The sequence below is a fragment of the Notamacropus eugenii genome, chromosome 5, assembly GCF_028372415.1.
Source record: "Notamacropus eugenii isolate mMacEug1 chromosome 5, mMacEug1.pri_v2, whole genome shotgun sequence".
NCBI classification, from domain to species: domain Eukaryota; kingdom Metazoa; phylum Chordata; class Mammalia; order Diprotodontia; family Macropodidae; genus Notamacropus; species Notamacropus eugenii.
The window spans coordinates 221,934,353-221,951,353 of NC_092876.1; the positions used below are offsets into that span (position 1 = coordinate 221,934,353).

Sequence of the window (17,001 nt, forward strand, 5' to 3'; positions counted from 1 at the left end):
TTTTTTTTGTGGTTGTTAAATTCAGAACAAAAAGTTGTTTGTTTTTAAACCGCTGGAATTTAAATGAGAAGGGAAAGTTAGGTGAGGAATACATTCTTCAGTCATATCCCCCATTATATTTTAAGGAAAATGTCAAGATTCCTGCCCACCTCCCAAGGTCTATTGAAACAAGTAATATTCATCGATTACTTTTACTTGAAAATTAGGAAGCCAGTCCTTTTTTTCACGGGGGTGGGGGGAGGTTTCCCAAATGCCCCAGTCTGAGAAAGGTTCTTGCTGGGCAGCTCTAAGCTCTAACGTCCCTTTCACTTCTAACGTTCTAAGATTCCAACGTGGATGAGAGGCCCAGGGTTCCCATTACAGGGACAAACCTTGGCATGAGCCGTGGCAAATCACTGAACCCGAGGCAGTTTTGGTGGCTGAGTTGGAGTAAACTCGTCTGCCTTCTCCTTGCGGCCTCGGAAGCGTTTTGGAGCCCTCGGGGCCATGGGCCGCCCACCTTCCCAGGCCTGCACCTTCCTTCTCCAGGTAACAGGTTTCCTTCTCGTCCCATCCACTCTGATTGAGAACCAAGCCCGGCGGCCCCCCCCTGTGCTCGCTGGACTCCCTGGGGGTTCCAGCGCTGACTGCCACTGGAAAGCCCTCCAGAACTGGCCTCCTTCTACCTTTCCAGGCTTCTTACACCTTACTTTCCCAAAGACATCCTTCGATAGTCACGCTGGCCTCCGCGCCAACGCTTCTGGCATTTTCTCTTACTGACCCCCCAATACCTGGACCCCCCCCCCCCCCCACTTCTCATGTCTCTGGCTTCCTTCAAGTCCCAACTAAAACCCTGTCTTTTGCTCCAGCCTTCCTTCCCCAGCCCCTCCAGTGCCAGCGCCTGCCCCGGTCCTATTTGGCCTGGTTGGATCTGTTCCCCCACTGGACTGTAGGCTTCCAGAGGGCAGGCGCCGTCTTCAGGGCGTCCTTTCGGCTCTTAGCACAGAACCCGGCACCCAGAAGGCGCTTGAGACGTGTGGATGGCGCCCAGCACGTGGGAACCGCCCACGGCTAGGGGTGAAGCAGTACTAGCGTTCTGTTGGGAGTCATGTGTACGTGTGGCAAAGCGCTTTACAAAGATGGCCCCGTTTGAGTAGAAACGGGAAAGCCGGCATTTCAAGTCACTACCCCTTCAGTGAAGATGGGGGGTATCTCGGGGTGAGAAGCCTCCCACCTGGGAGAGCCGGGCTCAAGGAGGCATGCTGAGGGAAGTTATGGTGGTGCCTCAGGGTCCACCAGGAAAGGCGAGGGAACTTCTCAGAGCAGATAAAAGCGACCTAGCATGCCAGCGACCCCCTGCGACTGACAAGAGGTAGGGCGCCCTCGAACCTAAGGGGCAGGACACACGCGTGTCTTCGCGGCCGATGAAGGAAGTCTCGCGAGATCCTCAGCAGCCAATCAGGAGCTGAGGAACGGAAGGCGGGGCCGGACAAGGAGAGGGGGGCCGCGGGGCTCAGAGCAGACGGAAGAAACTCGTTCGTGTTTCTTTCTTTCCCCTTCCCTTCGCTTTGGACCGCGTTGCCCCGCTCCGCTCGCCATGGCCTATCCTGGATACGGAGGTGGGGTAAGTAGCCTGGGGCATCTCCCTGCCGCCCTGGACCTCCGCCCCCCTCGGGGTGTGGCCGTCCCCAGCGGGCGGTGCCAGCGGGGCTAGGCCCCGCCTCCTGCACCTGCTGGCTGCGGGGTTCCTTGCGGGCGGGGCTGTGCAGGAGCCCGGGCGGAGCGCGTGCCTCCTCACCTGGTCCCGGGCTCGGAGAAGGTGCCTGCTCCCCCGCCCTCACCCCTGCCCCGCCCCCCCCAGGTCGGGGAGGAGAGGGGTTTTGTGTGCCTCTTTCCCCGGGATGCGCTCTCCGGAGGGAAGAGGCGAGGCGGTAATCGTGTCGGTTCCCGCTTCACCTAAGTGGGATATTTGAGGAATTTAGTTTCCTAAGATGGAGACTTCCTCCGTTTGTGCTACGGCGGAGGAAGAAGAAAACGCTGCCCAGGTTCCCGTAAACCTTTCACAAGACCCGCCCCACGCTTTTTTGGAGGGGGAGAACCTTCCCCTCCCCCACCCCACTACTTCCTCTCCTGACCAGGCGTGATCCAAATGAGTAGATAACCGACTAGCTGTCTGTATGTATACACACACACGCGTGTACGTGTGTTAGCGTTCCGGAAGGCAATGGTCCCCCTAACAAAGTTTTTCGGCAAAATAATTTGTCCAGTATGCTTCCCAAAGAGCGATTTGGGTTCGTTGTCGTGGAGCTTGCGTCCTTGACGAATTCTCTTTTGTTTTATTTTTAAGTAGGAAAGTTGCTAAAATTGGAGGTCGCTTCAGGACTTACCTGTAGCTTCCTAGGGCACCGATTCACTAGAATCCCATAAAGAAAGGGGAGGCAGCGTCTCTTTTACCTTTCTCTTGCAGGAGTAAAATACTGAATTTCAGTGTTATCAGGAACTCTTGGCCTTGAATTGTGGGGTAAGGGCTTCCGTTTTAAAGTTTTTATTTGGAAATTGTTAACCACCGTCTAGGGTGTTAGACCTTAACTTCCCCAAATAATGTATACTAAGATTCTTGCCATCTTCAGAACTTTTCCTGTAACTGTCTGGAAGACTTTGCTTTTCAAGCAAATGATGCTTCATTCCAGCTGTTCAGTTTTTCTTGGGCTTGTCTGCTGCTTCTCCATTTCCATGCTCCCAAAGCTAAGTGCCTGAGTTATTCACTGTTCTAGTGAAGTGTGTCCTGGATGGCCATCCCTTTGATCAGTGAGTTTCTCAGGTCTGTACTTGCTTCAGGCAGCTGTCACTGAAGCACACTGGAAATTTCTTCTTACAGGAATGATGAAAGAGTATTTTCTCAACATTTGGTCAGTCGTAATTATGGTGTCTAGAGCTTCATTCACCATTTCACTAAATGACCTTGCACTCAAAGCCCGTTCTGTGTATTTTAATTGCTTCTGTCCTATATATATTTTTTAATATGTCTGAAATATGTTGGAATTATTTTCTCTTTTGACTATTTCTTGAGAGAAAGGTACTCCTTTTTCTGATCACTGAGCATAGACCCAATATCTGTGGTTGCTTAATGCTTACTTTCTGAGAGTAATGTATCATATGGTTGTGTGTTGTCTAAATATTTTAATCTAATATTAGGACTAAAGCAGGTCATTAAATGAAAGTATTATAGGAATAGGCACAGTTATTTCATTGTAAATGTTTAAAAGGGTTTTTCAGACTAGAAGTGACTTATCATTGTAGATGTAAATACAATCATATTTTTAATTTCATGAAATGAAACTTGTGATTTTTAAAAAATACATAGTTTTCTTGCTATCATATCTGTTTAAATCTTGAGATATATCATTTAAAAATAAAGGGCAAGCACATTTTGACTTAATTTTTAAAAAAATAATGCATCTGTTCATAAATAGTCATAAAAATGCCCTAAAGTGACCATAACCATGTTAAGCCTTTTAACATGGTAGCTCTAAAAAAAAAAAATCTTCAAATGGACAGGAAATTCTTGTAATTGTTAGGGATTGAGCCCACTCTCTTCAGTTCTGGAAAGTGATATATAGTCTTTGAACAATTAGAAATGTAATTTTATTTTATTTTTAATGGTATTTCATTTTTTCCCAGTTACATGTAAAGACAATTTTTAGAATTTATTTTTATAAGATTTTGAATTTCAGATTTTTTTCCCTCCCTCCTAAAATGGTAAGCAATTTGGTTATATATAGTCAACCTCAGTGGTTGGTCTAAGAAAGACAAACATGATTGCATTGTGTCTATTGTCTTTTTTTTCTCTCAAAGCTGGCAAAACATGTGCAGGAGAGCCAGTCTGGAATTGGGCTGTCTTTGGAGTTGGGGTGCACAGTTCTTAAACCTTTCCAACAGGAGTTGATATGATATTATTTCATCATCATTTCATCTCCATACAGGAAATATCTCTTCTCTCAGACTACCCCCAGGATTTGGCCTATCTAGACAAAAGAATTTTGTCTCCGTCCAAATCTGAGCAGAACACAATGGAGCTTCCTACCTTAGATTAAATTATTTTTGAGCTTGGGTTGGGGGTTGACCAGGATAAGGAGAGTCAATGTAATCTTATTATCAGTAATGTCCTTCTGAAGAGAAACTGAACTTTGGAAGAAGGGGGCTGGGGGAAGCTCTGTATCTCCAAGATAGTTAAAAGTCATTATTTACAATGTGCAGTTAGGTAAAGCATATTTCCATTTTAGACACAGTTGTGAAAGAAAAAAGATCAAAAGGGAAAAAAGACCATGAAAAAAATAAAGTAAAAAAATGTGCTTATCTGCTTTCAGAGTCCATCAGTTCTTTGTTTGCATGTGGATAACATTTTCCATAATTGGTACTTTCTGATTGTCTTAGATCATTTTGTTACTGAGAAGAGCTAAGTCATTCATAGTTGTTTATCATGCAGTGTTATTGATACTGTGTACAATGTTTTCTTGGTTCTGCTTATTTCACTTTGCATCAGTTTGTACAAGTCTTCACAGGTTTTTCTGAAATCTGCCTCCTCATCATGTCTAATTGCAAAATAGCATTCCATTACTTCATATACCACAACTTTCTGGGTATCCTCTCAATTTCCAATGTTTAGCCGCCACAAAAAGAACTGCTATAAACATTTTTGCACGTGCAGATCTTTTTCCCTTTTTTGAATCTCTTTAGATAAAGACCTAGTAGTGGTATTGCTGGATCAAGGGTATGCATTGTGTGGTTGCCCTTTGGACATAGTTCCAAATTGCTCTCCAGAACAATTGAATCATTTCACAGCTCCACCACCAGCTCATTAGTGTCCCACTTTAGAATTGTCATTTTAGAAAGGTTTTAGTTAACCATTTGATATGCTACATGCTTCACAAAAGTTTTAAATGAATGTACTTTGTCTCTGTCCTCTTTTCTTCCTGCCACAAAACAAACTTGCATAGGTTTTTGTTTGTTAAATGATCGTCAGTTAGCTACATATACACTAACACAAAATTATTTGCATTATTTTTGCAGATACTAGTCTATGTGATTTATGTGGCAAAAACAATTGACATCTTACCAAGTATGTTTTGAAATAGCTTACAAAGTAGTACTGATTTAGTAGGTATGTGGAAGATCAGTTTAGAAAGACTTAAATAATGTATTATTTTTCCCTTAGATGATTTTAAATATTGGTATGTATGTTAAAAATACAGCACGTGAGGATTTTAAAACAAGTAAACCTAGATAGAGTTTGGAATAGTGGATAGAAGACTTACTTCAGAAAGACTAAGGTTCTTGTCCCACCCCTGTGAGTGTTTGTCCTTTGTTGCCGAACAAGACCATGCCATCAGAGAAATAATGACATGACTTGCACTTGACTTTGTTTTGAGTGAAGGAAGGCTGTGCAGGTCACCAGCCTCATCTCTCCTCCAGAGCCATCTGAAGCCAGTGACCAGATATTCATCAGGATGACTGGAGATGTCCCAAGATGAGGCAGTTGGGGTTAAGTGACTTGCCCAATGTCACACAGCTAGTGAGTGTCAAGTGTCTGAGGTGAGATTTGAACTCAGGTCCTCCTGACTCCTGCACTGGTGCTCTATCCACTGCACCGAAAGACTTTAACTCCCATTTGCCTGAGGCAAAACTCTAAAAGTTGAAGTCTGCAACATCTCTCCCTTTAGTTCTTTTTTTATTTTTCACATAGCCACCATCTTACTTCAGACTCTCATCTCTTCACAACCTAGACCATTGCAGTGGCTTCCTATTTGGCTTTCCTGCCACAAGTCTCTTCCCACTTCTTCCCACTTTCACACAGCTGCCAAAGTGATTTTCCTTAAGTATAGATCTGAGGTCACTTCCTCACTCAGCCTTGTGGTTTCCTATTTACTATAGGCAAACTCCCTCTCTCTGATTTTTAAAACCATTTTAATAGTTGTCCTCAACTTGACTTTCCAGTCTCTTATATTGATCATCTTATTGTACTCTCTAGTCTTGCTAAACTGGTCTTTTTAATGATCTTCACACATGAAATTCCATTTTTTATCTCTGTGTCTTTGCATTGTCTGTCTCTGTGACTTGAAATGCATTTCCTCTTTACCTCTGCTTTACAGAATCCTATTTCCTTTTTTTTTAAAAAAATTTATTTGTTTTTAGTTTTCTACAATCACTTGCATAAGTCTTAAATTTTCTCCCTCTCCCTCCTCGAGATGACGTGCCATCTTACATGGGTTCTACACATACATTCTTACTAAATATATTTTCACATTAGTCATGTTGTGTGGAAGAATTAAAATGAATGGGAGAAACCATGAGAAAAACCCAAACAAAATAAAACAGCGCAAGAGAAAATATTCTGCTTCATTCTGCTTTCCAGTTCCATAGTTCTTTCTCTGAATGTGGATGGCATTTTGCTTCAAGAGTCCTTTGGGAATGTTTTAGATTCTTGCATTGCTGTGAAAGGCTAAGTCTACCAGAAAAATTTCTTGTATACTGTGTTTGTTGCTGTGTACAGAGTTCTCCTGGTTCTGCTCCTTTCACTCAGCATCAATTCATAGAAGTCCTTCCAGGCCTTTCTGAAGTCTTCCTGTTCATCATTTCTTATAGCACAATAGTATTTCACTACATTCATATGCCACAACTTGTTCAGCCATTCCCCAATTGATGACCATCCTCTTGATTTCCAGTTCTTGGCCACCACAAAGAGAGCTGCTATAAATATTTTTGTACACATGGGATCCTTTCCCATTTTTATGATTTCTTTGGGATACAGTCCTAGGAGTGATATTGCTGGGTCAGAGGGTTTGCACATTTTTGTAGCCCTTTGGGCATAGTTCCAGATTGCTCTCCAGAATGGTTGGGTCATCTCACAGCTCCACCAGCAATGAATTAGTGTTCCAACTCTCCCACATCTTCTCCAGCCATGTATCATCTTCCTGTTTTGTCATGTTAGCCAATCTGATAGGTGTAATGTGTTACCTCAGAGTTGTTTTGATTTGCATCTCTCTAATCAATAGTGATTTGGAGCATTTTTTTTATATGACTGGAGATAGCTTTAATTTCTTCCTTTGAAAACTCCCTGTTTATATACTTTGACCATTTATGAGTTGGGGAAGAATCCTATTTCCTTCAAGGTTCAGTTCAAGCACATCCTTTTATTAATCATTAAACAAATATTAATGCATGAAAGTCACTGTTGTAGATGCTGGGACGCAAATACAGAGAATAAAACAATTGCTACTGTTATGGAGTTTTTATTCTAACAAGAGTTGGCAGCTACATATATAACATAAGTATATATGGAATAAATGAAAGAATAAATACAAGGCAGCTTAAGACAAAATAGGTAGGGAGGAAAGACACTTGTAGTTTTGGGGATCAGGAAAGATTTCATGTAGTAGGTGGTGCTTGAACTGTACTTTAAAGGATTGGGATTTTGTGAGAAAAGGTGAGGAAGGAGGTTCATTCCAGGCATAGGGAATGACTAGTGTAAGGGTACAAGATACAACAAGTGATTAACTATGTGGCATGAGGTAGAATGAGGAAGTTCAGAATAACACTGAGGTTATGAATTGGGGAGACTAGAAAAGTGGTGGTGTTGTCTTAAGCAGAAATAGGAAGTTTGGAAGAAGAAGGGGCTTAAGGAGAAAGATAAGCTCTGTGTTTGTAATGTCTCTGGGACATCTATTTCAATCAATAGATAGTTGGTGGTGATGAACTCACTTGGGAGACTGGGATTAGATCCTTAGATCTGAATTATCTACATAGTTATCTGCATAGAGATGATATTTAAACTCATAAGAGCTGATGATGTCACCAAGAGAGCATAAATTGAAATAAAAAGAGCCCAGAATAGAACTTTGGGAAAGTTCATAGTTAGGGGTGTGATATGCACGATATACCAGAAAATAAGGAGAGGTCTGATGGGTTGGAGAACCAAGGAAGAGAGTCACAAAAACTCAGAGAGGAGAAAATAGTTAATAGTATTAAATGAAGCAGATAAAAGTATGAGACTGAGAAAAAGCTATCCTATTTGACCATTAAGAGAATTTGGTTAACTTCAGAACAGTTGCATTTGAATGATGAGCAGACTTGGAGGAGTAGAAGAATAAGAAGAAATGGAAGCAGTGAGTATAGATAGTGTTTTCTAGGCCTTTGAAATAGAGGATTTATGAGTCTTTTGCCGCAGAATCATCAGTGTAAGATGCAAGTAGTTAGGTTGTTAGATAAAGCAGTGATAAGTTCTGTTCTGTTCAACAAATATTAAGTATATACCTGTGTTTGCACACTCTAATGTGACTAAGGAAGATAATACAGGGTTTAGACAAGCAGCTTACAGTCAGTTGTTGTCCAGAGAGTTTTAAAGAAATATTTAAGGCAAGAATTACAGTGTTCAACAAGTATTTAAATGTAACTGAGACTGGCCTAATTTGTAGAGAAAAAAATGTGAGCTATATTTTAGAATATTACTTCCAAAATGCTTAAACACATGTTGTCAGTATTTTGGAAGACTAATAAGAAAGCTTTGGGTAACTGAATGTTTTTCAAGAATGGTTTGTTGGATATTTTTCACCTACAGTGACTAAATATTGCTCTGACAATAACCTTACTAGCAGTTTTGCTCGTTTTTGACAATGCCTCTGGGCATCCTAAAGATCTAGAAGCACTGAGGTTAGTGGAAATTCTGTTTTTGTCTTCCAAAATACATCATCATTATTGCAGTCAGTGGGTCAGGATGCTATTACTAAACATTATTGTCATAAGCATGCTTTTTCCAAAACTGGTTCCAAAGAAGTTGATGATAGAGATATAACTTTTGGAAAGAATTTAACCTTGTCAAGACACATGTCATTAATGTGAAAACCTGAAATGACGTTTCCTAAAATTGCATGAACAGTATCAAGGCAAAAGTGGTGCCAGCTTATATTCAGGATTTCAGAGGGTTTTATAATCACTAATTGTTAGAAGTTGCATCCTTAGGGCTTTATGAATCAGGAAACAACAATTTTAACAATAATTAAAACTCACAATTAAGAACTTACAAATTAAGACTTAATTAAATTGAATAATCAAAATCATGAAGAAGATGTTTCTCAAAGTCAATATTTACAGCACTAAGAGCCTCTGAATATTCTAACTTAGTTCTGAGGCTTAGTTCTGAGTCGCAGAGTATAACAGACTCTCCATGTAGAAGGCAGAAGAAAAACATTTAGTCAGACACTAGAACTAAGTAACTAAGAAGTCAATACATATTAGCACTGCAGGGGACAAAGCCATTCCCAAGCCTGCCCCCTTGCTGGAGCCTTCCCAAAAACAAACAAATATTCACTAGCCTCTCTGTACCTGCTTTTCCCTCCACCCTAACTGCTCTCACCAACTTCCTTCCAGTTCTGTTCCACCCTTTCAGCAAACTCCTTCCACCACATGTGACTTACACTTCCATGTTATTTAAGCAGGTCACATGGGCCTATTAATGAATAGGAAAGATCTTCCCATGTAAGTTACCATTACAGAAGATAAAACTGAGGAGGAGGTATTGGCTTTGATTATTAACTTGAAAGAACTTTGAGGTACTAACCTCTCTTGAGGAGGCTAATAAAAATTTTGAGAAGTGATCCAGTTGTGAAGTAAAGATCTAAAATGAGCAAGGGTATTGCTATTGAATCAATATGCTGTAAATGATTTTTATGAGAAGGAAAGGCTGCTGTTCGGGTATCATTGGATCACTATTTTGCCTTTAAAAGTTAGGTGCCAAAATTCTGAAGTGATTAAGTACCTAATTTCCAAAAAGGATTAAATAAGAGAGCTTAAAGTTAGGAAGTTGCTACTTTGTCCCCTCATGATTCAGTGTCCATTTTTATATAAGCAAAAATTCAGGCTAGTAAAGGTAAGCTATTTAATGTTTTAATACATACTGTTTTTTCTATAAACTTTATAATAACACAGGAATAACCACTGAAGTTATATAAGGACAATGCTCCTTGCTCTGAAGGTCTTAACAAAAGTCCTTTAAAATTTGATGTTACTTTTATTGCTTTTATTTAATATTTACTTATTACCATAATAAAAGTTACCTGGGTAGTCTTCAACGCTCTCTAAAGACTTATTTTAAAACTTTAATAATTTTAATTTTTGCCATTGTGGAATTTATCTCCCATATATAACATTGTTCTTAGGAAATTAATTGACCCTGTAACATTTTTACTAAACCAGTGGTATACCTATATTTCCTTTTTATCTTACTACATCTTATTTAATGTTATATATGGAGGGAGGAGTGTATAAAGTTTTCTCATAAATTCTAGGATTTGATGTATAGAGCTTCTGTAGTTGATGAAATTAGAATTTAATGAAGAGTATTTTAACTCTTAACTACTACAGGGGATTTCAGCAGTACAAATAAACTTTTACCCTTTCCCTCTTGATTCTTTTCCTACACCATTTAACAATTTAAGTTTAGTAAGTAATGTAGCTTTATAAATTCTTTTTTTTCCCTTCTTTTATTAGTATGGAAATTACAGTGGCCAGATGCCTGGAATGCAGATGCAAATGGGACAGCCAATGCCAGGAACAGTACCAAATATGCCTCATGGTGGATATTCTGGATACCCAGCATATTCTGGTGGTTATTCAGCAAGTGACCCTATGTGGACTTACTTCACTGCTGTTGCTGGACAGGTAAAATGCCAAAGTCTGTGTGGTGATATTAGTGTTGGAGAATTGATATGGCAGAATTTTTTATCCTAATCTAAATGTAAATTAATCTTAATTTTATTGGAAATAGTTTCTTTTACAGTTTAGAGGTGAGGACAATTGTATCAGTTTTAGGTTTATGAAATATGATGCCTAAGTTTATTTAAACTGAATAGAACTATTTTGTCCATTTAAATGTATAATTTAAAGTGAAAAACTGACAATGCAGAATATTTCTAGTTGTTGAAAGATCTGTTTCTCTAGTGTTAGTATTTTTCTTCCCCTCAATTTAATTTTATTACTTTTTCTAATGAGCATTTATTTTCTTTTCCTCTTATTACCCTCCCATCCCCAACTGAAGAATACAAAAAAGAAAAAGAAAATCCTCATAATAAATCTACATAGTCATACAAAACAAATTACTATATTGGCCATGTCCAAAAAGGAAAGTCTCATTCTGCATTTTAAATCCATTCATCACCTCTCTGGCAAGAGGTGAGTAGTAGCATGTTTCATTTTTGGTCCTCTATAGTCTTGGTTTGTCGTTGCATTGATCAGAGTTCTGAAGTGTCAGAGTTGTTTTTACACACACACACACACACACACACACACACACACACACACACACAAATATATACACACATATATTTACATATATTTATACACACACATATAAATATATACACACATATATTTATATATATTTATACACACACATATAAATATATACACACATATATTTATATATATTTATACACACACACACACACACAAAATGTTGATGCCACTGTAGAAATTATTCCGTTGTTGCTTTCTTTGTTGTTGCTTTGGAGTTTGGAATTAAAGCACATCATTTCATTATGATCTTTCTGATTTCCTTTGAAGCTACCAATTTCATCATTTCTTATGGTGCAGTAATATTCCGTTACATTTCATATACCATAACTTGTTTAGCCATTTCCTAACAGTTGGGCATCCCCTTAGTTTTCTTTTCTTTTTTTTTTCTGCTACTTCAGAAAAAGCTGCTATGAACATTTTTATACTTATAGATTCTTTTCCTCTGTTTTTGAGGCAGATGATTAGTAGTGTAATTACTGGGCCAAAGGGCACAGTGTAGTGACTTTGCACTTGATTTCAAATTGCTTTCCAGGATAGCTGAATCAATTCCCAGCTTCATCAGTAGTGCATTAATGTGCCTGTTTTTTTTCCACAGCCCCTCCAACAATTGTCCTTCTTTGGGAACATTGCCATTATATTATCAATTTTGCAGAATTGTTTTTATTTGCATTACTTTTATTATTAGTGATTTGGAGCATTTTTTATGTGGTTGTTGATAGCTTGATTTCTTTCTTTGGTAAGTTCATATCTTTTGAAAATCAATTAGGGGAATAGCTCTTATTATAAATTTAAATCAGTTGTGTATGTATCATCTTGGAGATGAGACATTTATCAGTAAAACTTGGTGCAGAAATTTTTTCCCCCAATCTCATATTTCCCTTAAAATTTTAACTACAGTGTAGAATTATAAGGAGGAAAAAATTTGTCCCTCATTTTTTTCCTCACGTTTTACCTTTGCACTCCAGGAAATCTTTGCACAGGACTCTTGTAGATTTGTTGTTCATAGCTTTGAGTGACAGGCAGTGTGGCTTGATGAGCAGAAGGCAGACTTTATAATTAAGATGGCTTGGGTTCAAGTCCACTATCCTGTTTGTGTGATTCTGGGCAAGTCATTTAACTTTTCAATGCCTTTGGGAACTCTTTAAGACTATTAAATTGCAGAACAATTAATGCTTTGCATTAACTAGAGATTTTCCTTCCTTTGAATTATCTGTACCAATGAAATCACAGGTCTGTACCTCCCCACCCTTCAAATGTTATAAATACTAAGCCATATGGATCATAATGTTATATTGTCTCTTTACTTTTTTCTTTTAGAACTTTTTTTGTGCTACTTTCCTTTGCTGTAATTTGAAAGTTAGGAAAATCTTTATATTGGTGAGTGCTTTGGAGTTTGGAATTAAAGCACATTTAACCCATCTACTTTTCTTATGTGGGGAGAAAGTTGGTACAAGCAAAAGACTTTTAGGAAAGGGAGGTGGTGCTTTTGAACTCAGTAATTATTATTTTAAAATCTTGTGTTTAAATACATAAATTGTGGATAAATACTAAGTTAGATTACAGTGTAATCGGACATTTCTTATGGGATGCTGTCAGTGTTTTTCTTGTAATGTTTTATACATTTTTCTTGTGAGATAAATTGGTAGTTTATACTTTTCTTCAGGATGAGGAACTTAGCTTATGGGAGTTATTGCTCCATAAAGTTAGTGAATTTTAGCATGTTATTAGAAAAAGTAGCCTACAATCTGCAAAGAAAACCCAAATAGTGTCATGGGGAGTCAGACAGGACTGAAATGACGCAACAACAAATAAAGAAATAGGGGCTTCATGACTCAGATCGAGTATTTTATATATAAGCCCTTTTAAGTAATTTACTGTGAGATTAATGGTCAGTTTACCTCTGTGGCTTTAAAAATTCCCATTATTGAAGTTGTAATAATAACAATAATACAGTAATATTTTAATGTTTTATATTATTAAAAGTACTTTCACACCCATTTTTTTTCATTTTATCCTCATTGCTTCATTTCATCCTCCTGCAGTTCACCCTCCCTTTGGAGTAGTTAGTATATATAAGCAGTAACTTAGCTATTAGTTTTCTGAATATGAGACCTTATCCTGTTACCGTACTTGGGATGAACTGAATCACATCAGTATTCACATTTTGTTATAAATGAAACCAGAAGACAAAAGAAAGTTGTAGTTATAGCAGAATACTTTGGAGTAAGGAAGGATACCTGGGTTAAAGTTGCACTGATACCTATGAGATCCTGGCAAAGTCTTTCACTTAACTTTTTCTGAGTCTTTTTCCTTCTTTAGAAGATGGAGTTAATAAAACTTTAATAACTATCTCACAGGGCTGGCTTCATGAGGCTTACAAGAACACAAAGCAAACATTAAAAGCACTATGTAAATTTGCTATTATTTAAGTGGAAGGATGTTTTTTATAGGGTCTTCTTAAAGGAAAATAAAGGAGTAGATTTTGTGATATTTCTAAAGGCAACTGGAAATGTCATTCAATTCAACAGATATTTATTAAACAATTACTAAGTATGTTCAGGTTATTGTCCTAGGTGCTGTGTACGCAAAGACAAAAATTAAACAGTCTTTATTGTCAAAAATGTACTTATGATAAGCATTTTCAAAAAGACTACTGTGGAGATGTCATGATTATTCCCCAACAGCTGTTGCAGAGGATGAGGAAGTAAAAGAAAATTCTAGGAATTTCTATGCCAGGTTGTCCTCTGTACCTAGAATGCTTTCTTTTTTCACCTCTGCCCCTTGGAAACCCCCCCCACTATTTTCTTTGCTTTTTTTTTCGTAAATGTTTTTATTTTAAACTTAAATACAAAATGAGAAAAGAAAAAAAATTTGACATGTGCCCAGCAGACCATAAGAAGGATTCAGTATTAAAAAAATTCCATTTCAAGAAAACCTGTATAATAAATACTACATATTATTTTCAAAAATGCCCAACTTTTCTTTGCTTCCTTGTTTGTTTTCTTTTTTCTTTGCTGTGTACCTTTTACTTTATTTTTCCCCCTCCCTATCCCCACCACCTTAAAGAAGACTACAGTTATTAAGCATGGATATATATACGTATACATAGATGTCTACAAACATACACATATATACACACAGACACTCATACACATATATGCAAGACTGTTACCTGCTTATTTCCTTCTGTCACCTGCTTCTCTGAAGGTGGATCCTTCCTAAGTCCAAGTCTTTCCATGTTTTTCTAAATCAACCAGCTTATATCCTATACCAAAGCAATATTCTAACCTAATTACATCCTAAGACATTGTTTATGAAAGTTCTCTTTCCCCAGTTTTATGCATTTTTTCTATTCTTGGCTACATAGGTTTCATACAAGAACATTTTAATTTAAAATAATCAAAATTATACTTTTTACATTTCAACAATGCTCATCTTACAATATAGTTTAAGGTCTGATACCACTGAATCTACTTCCTTTACATCTTTTTTTCCCCGATTTCATTGAAGTTTTTGTCTTCAAATGAACTTTATTATTTTTTCTCAGTAAAATAATTTTTTAGTAATTTAATTGGGATGACATTGAATAAATAGATTCATTAGGTAAAATTGTCATTTAAAAATTATATTGTCTTTACCTACCCATGAACAATAAATATTACTTCAGTTATTTAGATCTGAGTTTATTTGTACAAAAAATGCTTTATGTTTATATTCAGATAGTTCCTGTGTCCATTTTGGCAGGTATACAGTTTGGTATTTTAAATAGTCTAAAACAATACTGAATAATATTGCTGGCACATAGTATAGTTTTTTTATTTTTCACTTTTGATTAAATCTGTTTTAATTTTGAGATCATGATTACTATCCCTGCTTTTTTTTACATACTAAATTCTGCTTCTACCCCTTTATTTTATCCTTGTGTGTATCTCACATTTTTGTAACGTTTTTTGAAAGCAACATATTGTTGATTTCAAATTTTTTAACTGTGATCCGTTTCTGTTTTATGAGTAAATCCATTCTGTTCATGCTCTAAGCCATGGTTACTTGTGTATTTTTATCCTTCCTGTTTTTCCCTACTATGCTTCTCACCCTGTTTACTCTATCTTTCCTCACTCCTCTGCTTTACTTCTACTTGCTACCTTGCTCTTGTATTTCTTACCTACCCAAAAGTCTATCCCTTATACTCTCCCCCTACCCTATTTCCTTGCTCTTTTATTTCTTTCTGAATTTTGATGACTTTTATACTGTTCTAGATATGTATGTTCCCTCATTAATCCGTTCCTGCTGAGAGTAAGGTTCCAGCATTACCCGCTATCCTCCCAACTAGCTTCTTCTTTATCAGTTTTTTCTTTTATGCCTCATTTATATGAGATAATTACTCCTTTTTATTTTTTTCTACAGTTTAATTTTTTTAGATTCATCCCATCATACTCAACTCAGTCCATGCCTTTCTTTAAAACTATGCAAATAATGACAGTTACAAGGGTACTGCTAATATTTTCATATACATGAAGTAAACAATTTGACCTGGGTCCCTTGATTGGGTCTCTTATAATTGATCTTTAATGTTTACATTTGTCCTGGATGTTATATGTCAAATTTTCCCCTAAGTTTTGGGGTTTTTGTAATAAAAGTCTGAAAGTCTTTGAGTTTGTTAGGTGTCCATTTTTTTAATTCAGGATTTTCCTAAACTTTGGGTATGTTACCTTTGGTCATAAGCTCAGCTGTTTTGCTCTATCATATTCCAAGACTTATGGTTCTTCAGTGTAGTAGCTGCCAGGTCTTATGTAATCCTTATTGTACTCCATGATATTTAAATTGTTTTTTTTTTGTTGGCTTCCAATAATTTTCCATGATATTTATATGCCATAACTTGCTCATCTATTCGTTTATGGGGATCCTCTCAGATTCTCATTCTTTGCTGTCTCAAAAAGAACTAAATATTTTTGTACATTCTTAGAGTTTATTTTACTTAGGATTAATCTCTACCTTAATCTACCCTTCCTCTAATTCCTCCTCTTCCTTTCTCCCTCCTGTTTCTCTGTTGAGTGAAATATATTTCTGTACCCAACTCTGTATTTGTGTATGTGTGCTCTTCCTTCTTTTGATGAGTTTCAGATTAGAGTGATGCTCAAGTGTCAGTCACCGTCCGCCTCCCCCTCCATATTTTTATAGATGTCTTCTTATGCACCCCTGATAATGTGAGGTAATTTCCCCTACATCTCCCCTTATCACCCCCCCACCAGTGTATTACCTTTCCCCTCTTCCTATTCTTTTCTTAAGACCACTAAGATAACAGAGCCACTGCCAGGCATTGTCTAACTGGATTCTCACTATGACCCCTGACTATGGAGTATCATGGGGACACATGTATTATTTTTCCTATATTTGAAAGTGAGCAGTTTATTCTTATTTAGTGCTTTGTCTTTGTTCTCATGTTTATCTTTTTATGTTTCTCTTTGCTCTTGTATTTGAACTTCAGAATTTTTTCATAGCTCTGATCTTTTTTCAATAGTACCTAAAAGTCTTCTGTTTCATTAAAATTCCATTTTTTCCCCTTCTGTAGCTTTATTCAGTTTTGATGGGTAAGTTTTTTATTGAATGTAAGTACGAATACTTTGATTCTGGAATATTGTACTCCAAGTTCTCCTTTCCTGTATAGTCCAATTATAG

The 17,001-nt window shown here is 37.5% G+C and overlaps 1 protein-coding gene across 4 annotated transcripts in view; it reads left to right on the plus strand.

The window, feature by feature from the left end:
- Positions 1–221: 221 nt before the first annotated feature.
- GCA (grancalcin) overlaps positions 222–17,001 on the plus strand; it is a 38,808-nt gene continuing 22,028 nt past the window's right edge. Inside the window, exons 1-3 of one of the 4 annotated variants that reach the window (XM_072612164.1) lie at positions 1,739–1,798; positions 2,447–2,500; positions 10,522–10,692. In XM_072612164.1, coding sequence (XP_072468265.1) covers positions 10,543–10,692 — 150 coding nt within the window. In that variant the 5' untranslated portion in view covers positions 1,739–1,798; positions 2,447–2,500; positions 10,522–10,542. Of the gene's footprint in view, positions 529–843; positions 1,604–1,720; positions 1,799–2,446; positions 2,501–10,521; positions 10,693–17,001 lie in introns of those variants that run through there. The other 3 variants (XM_072612161.1, XM_072612162.1, XM_072612163.1) reach the window with 3 other exon arrangements.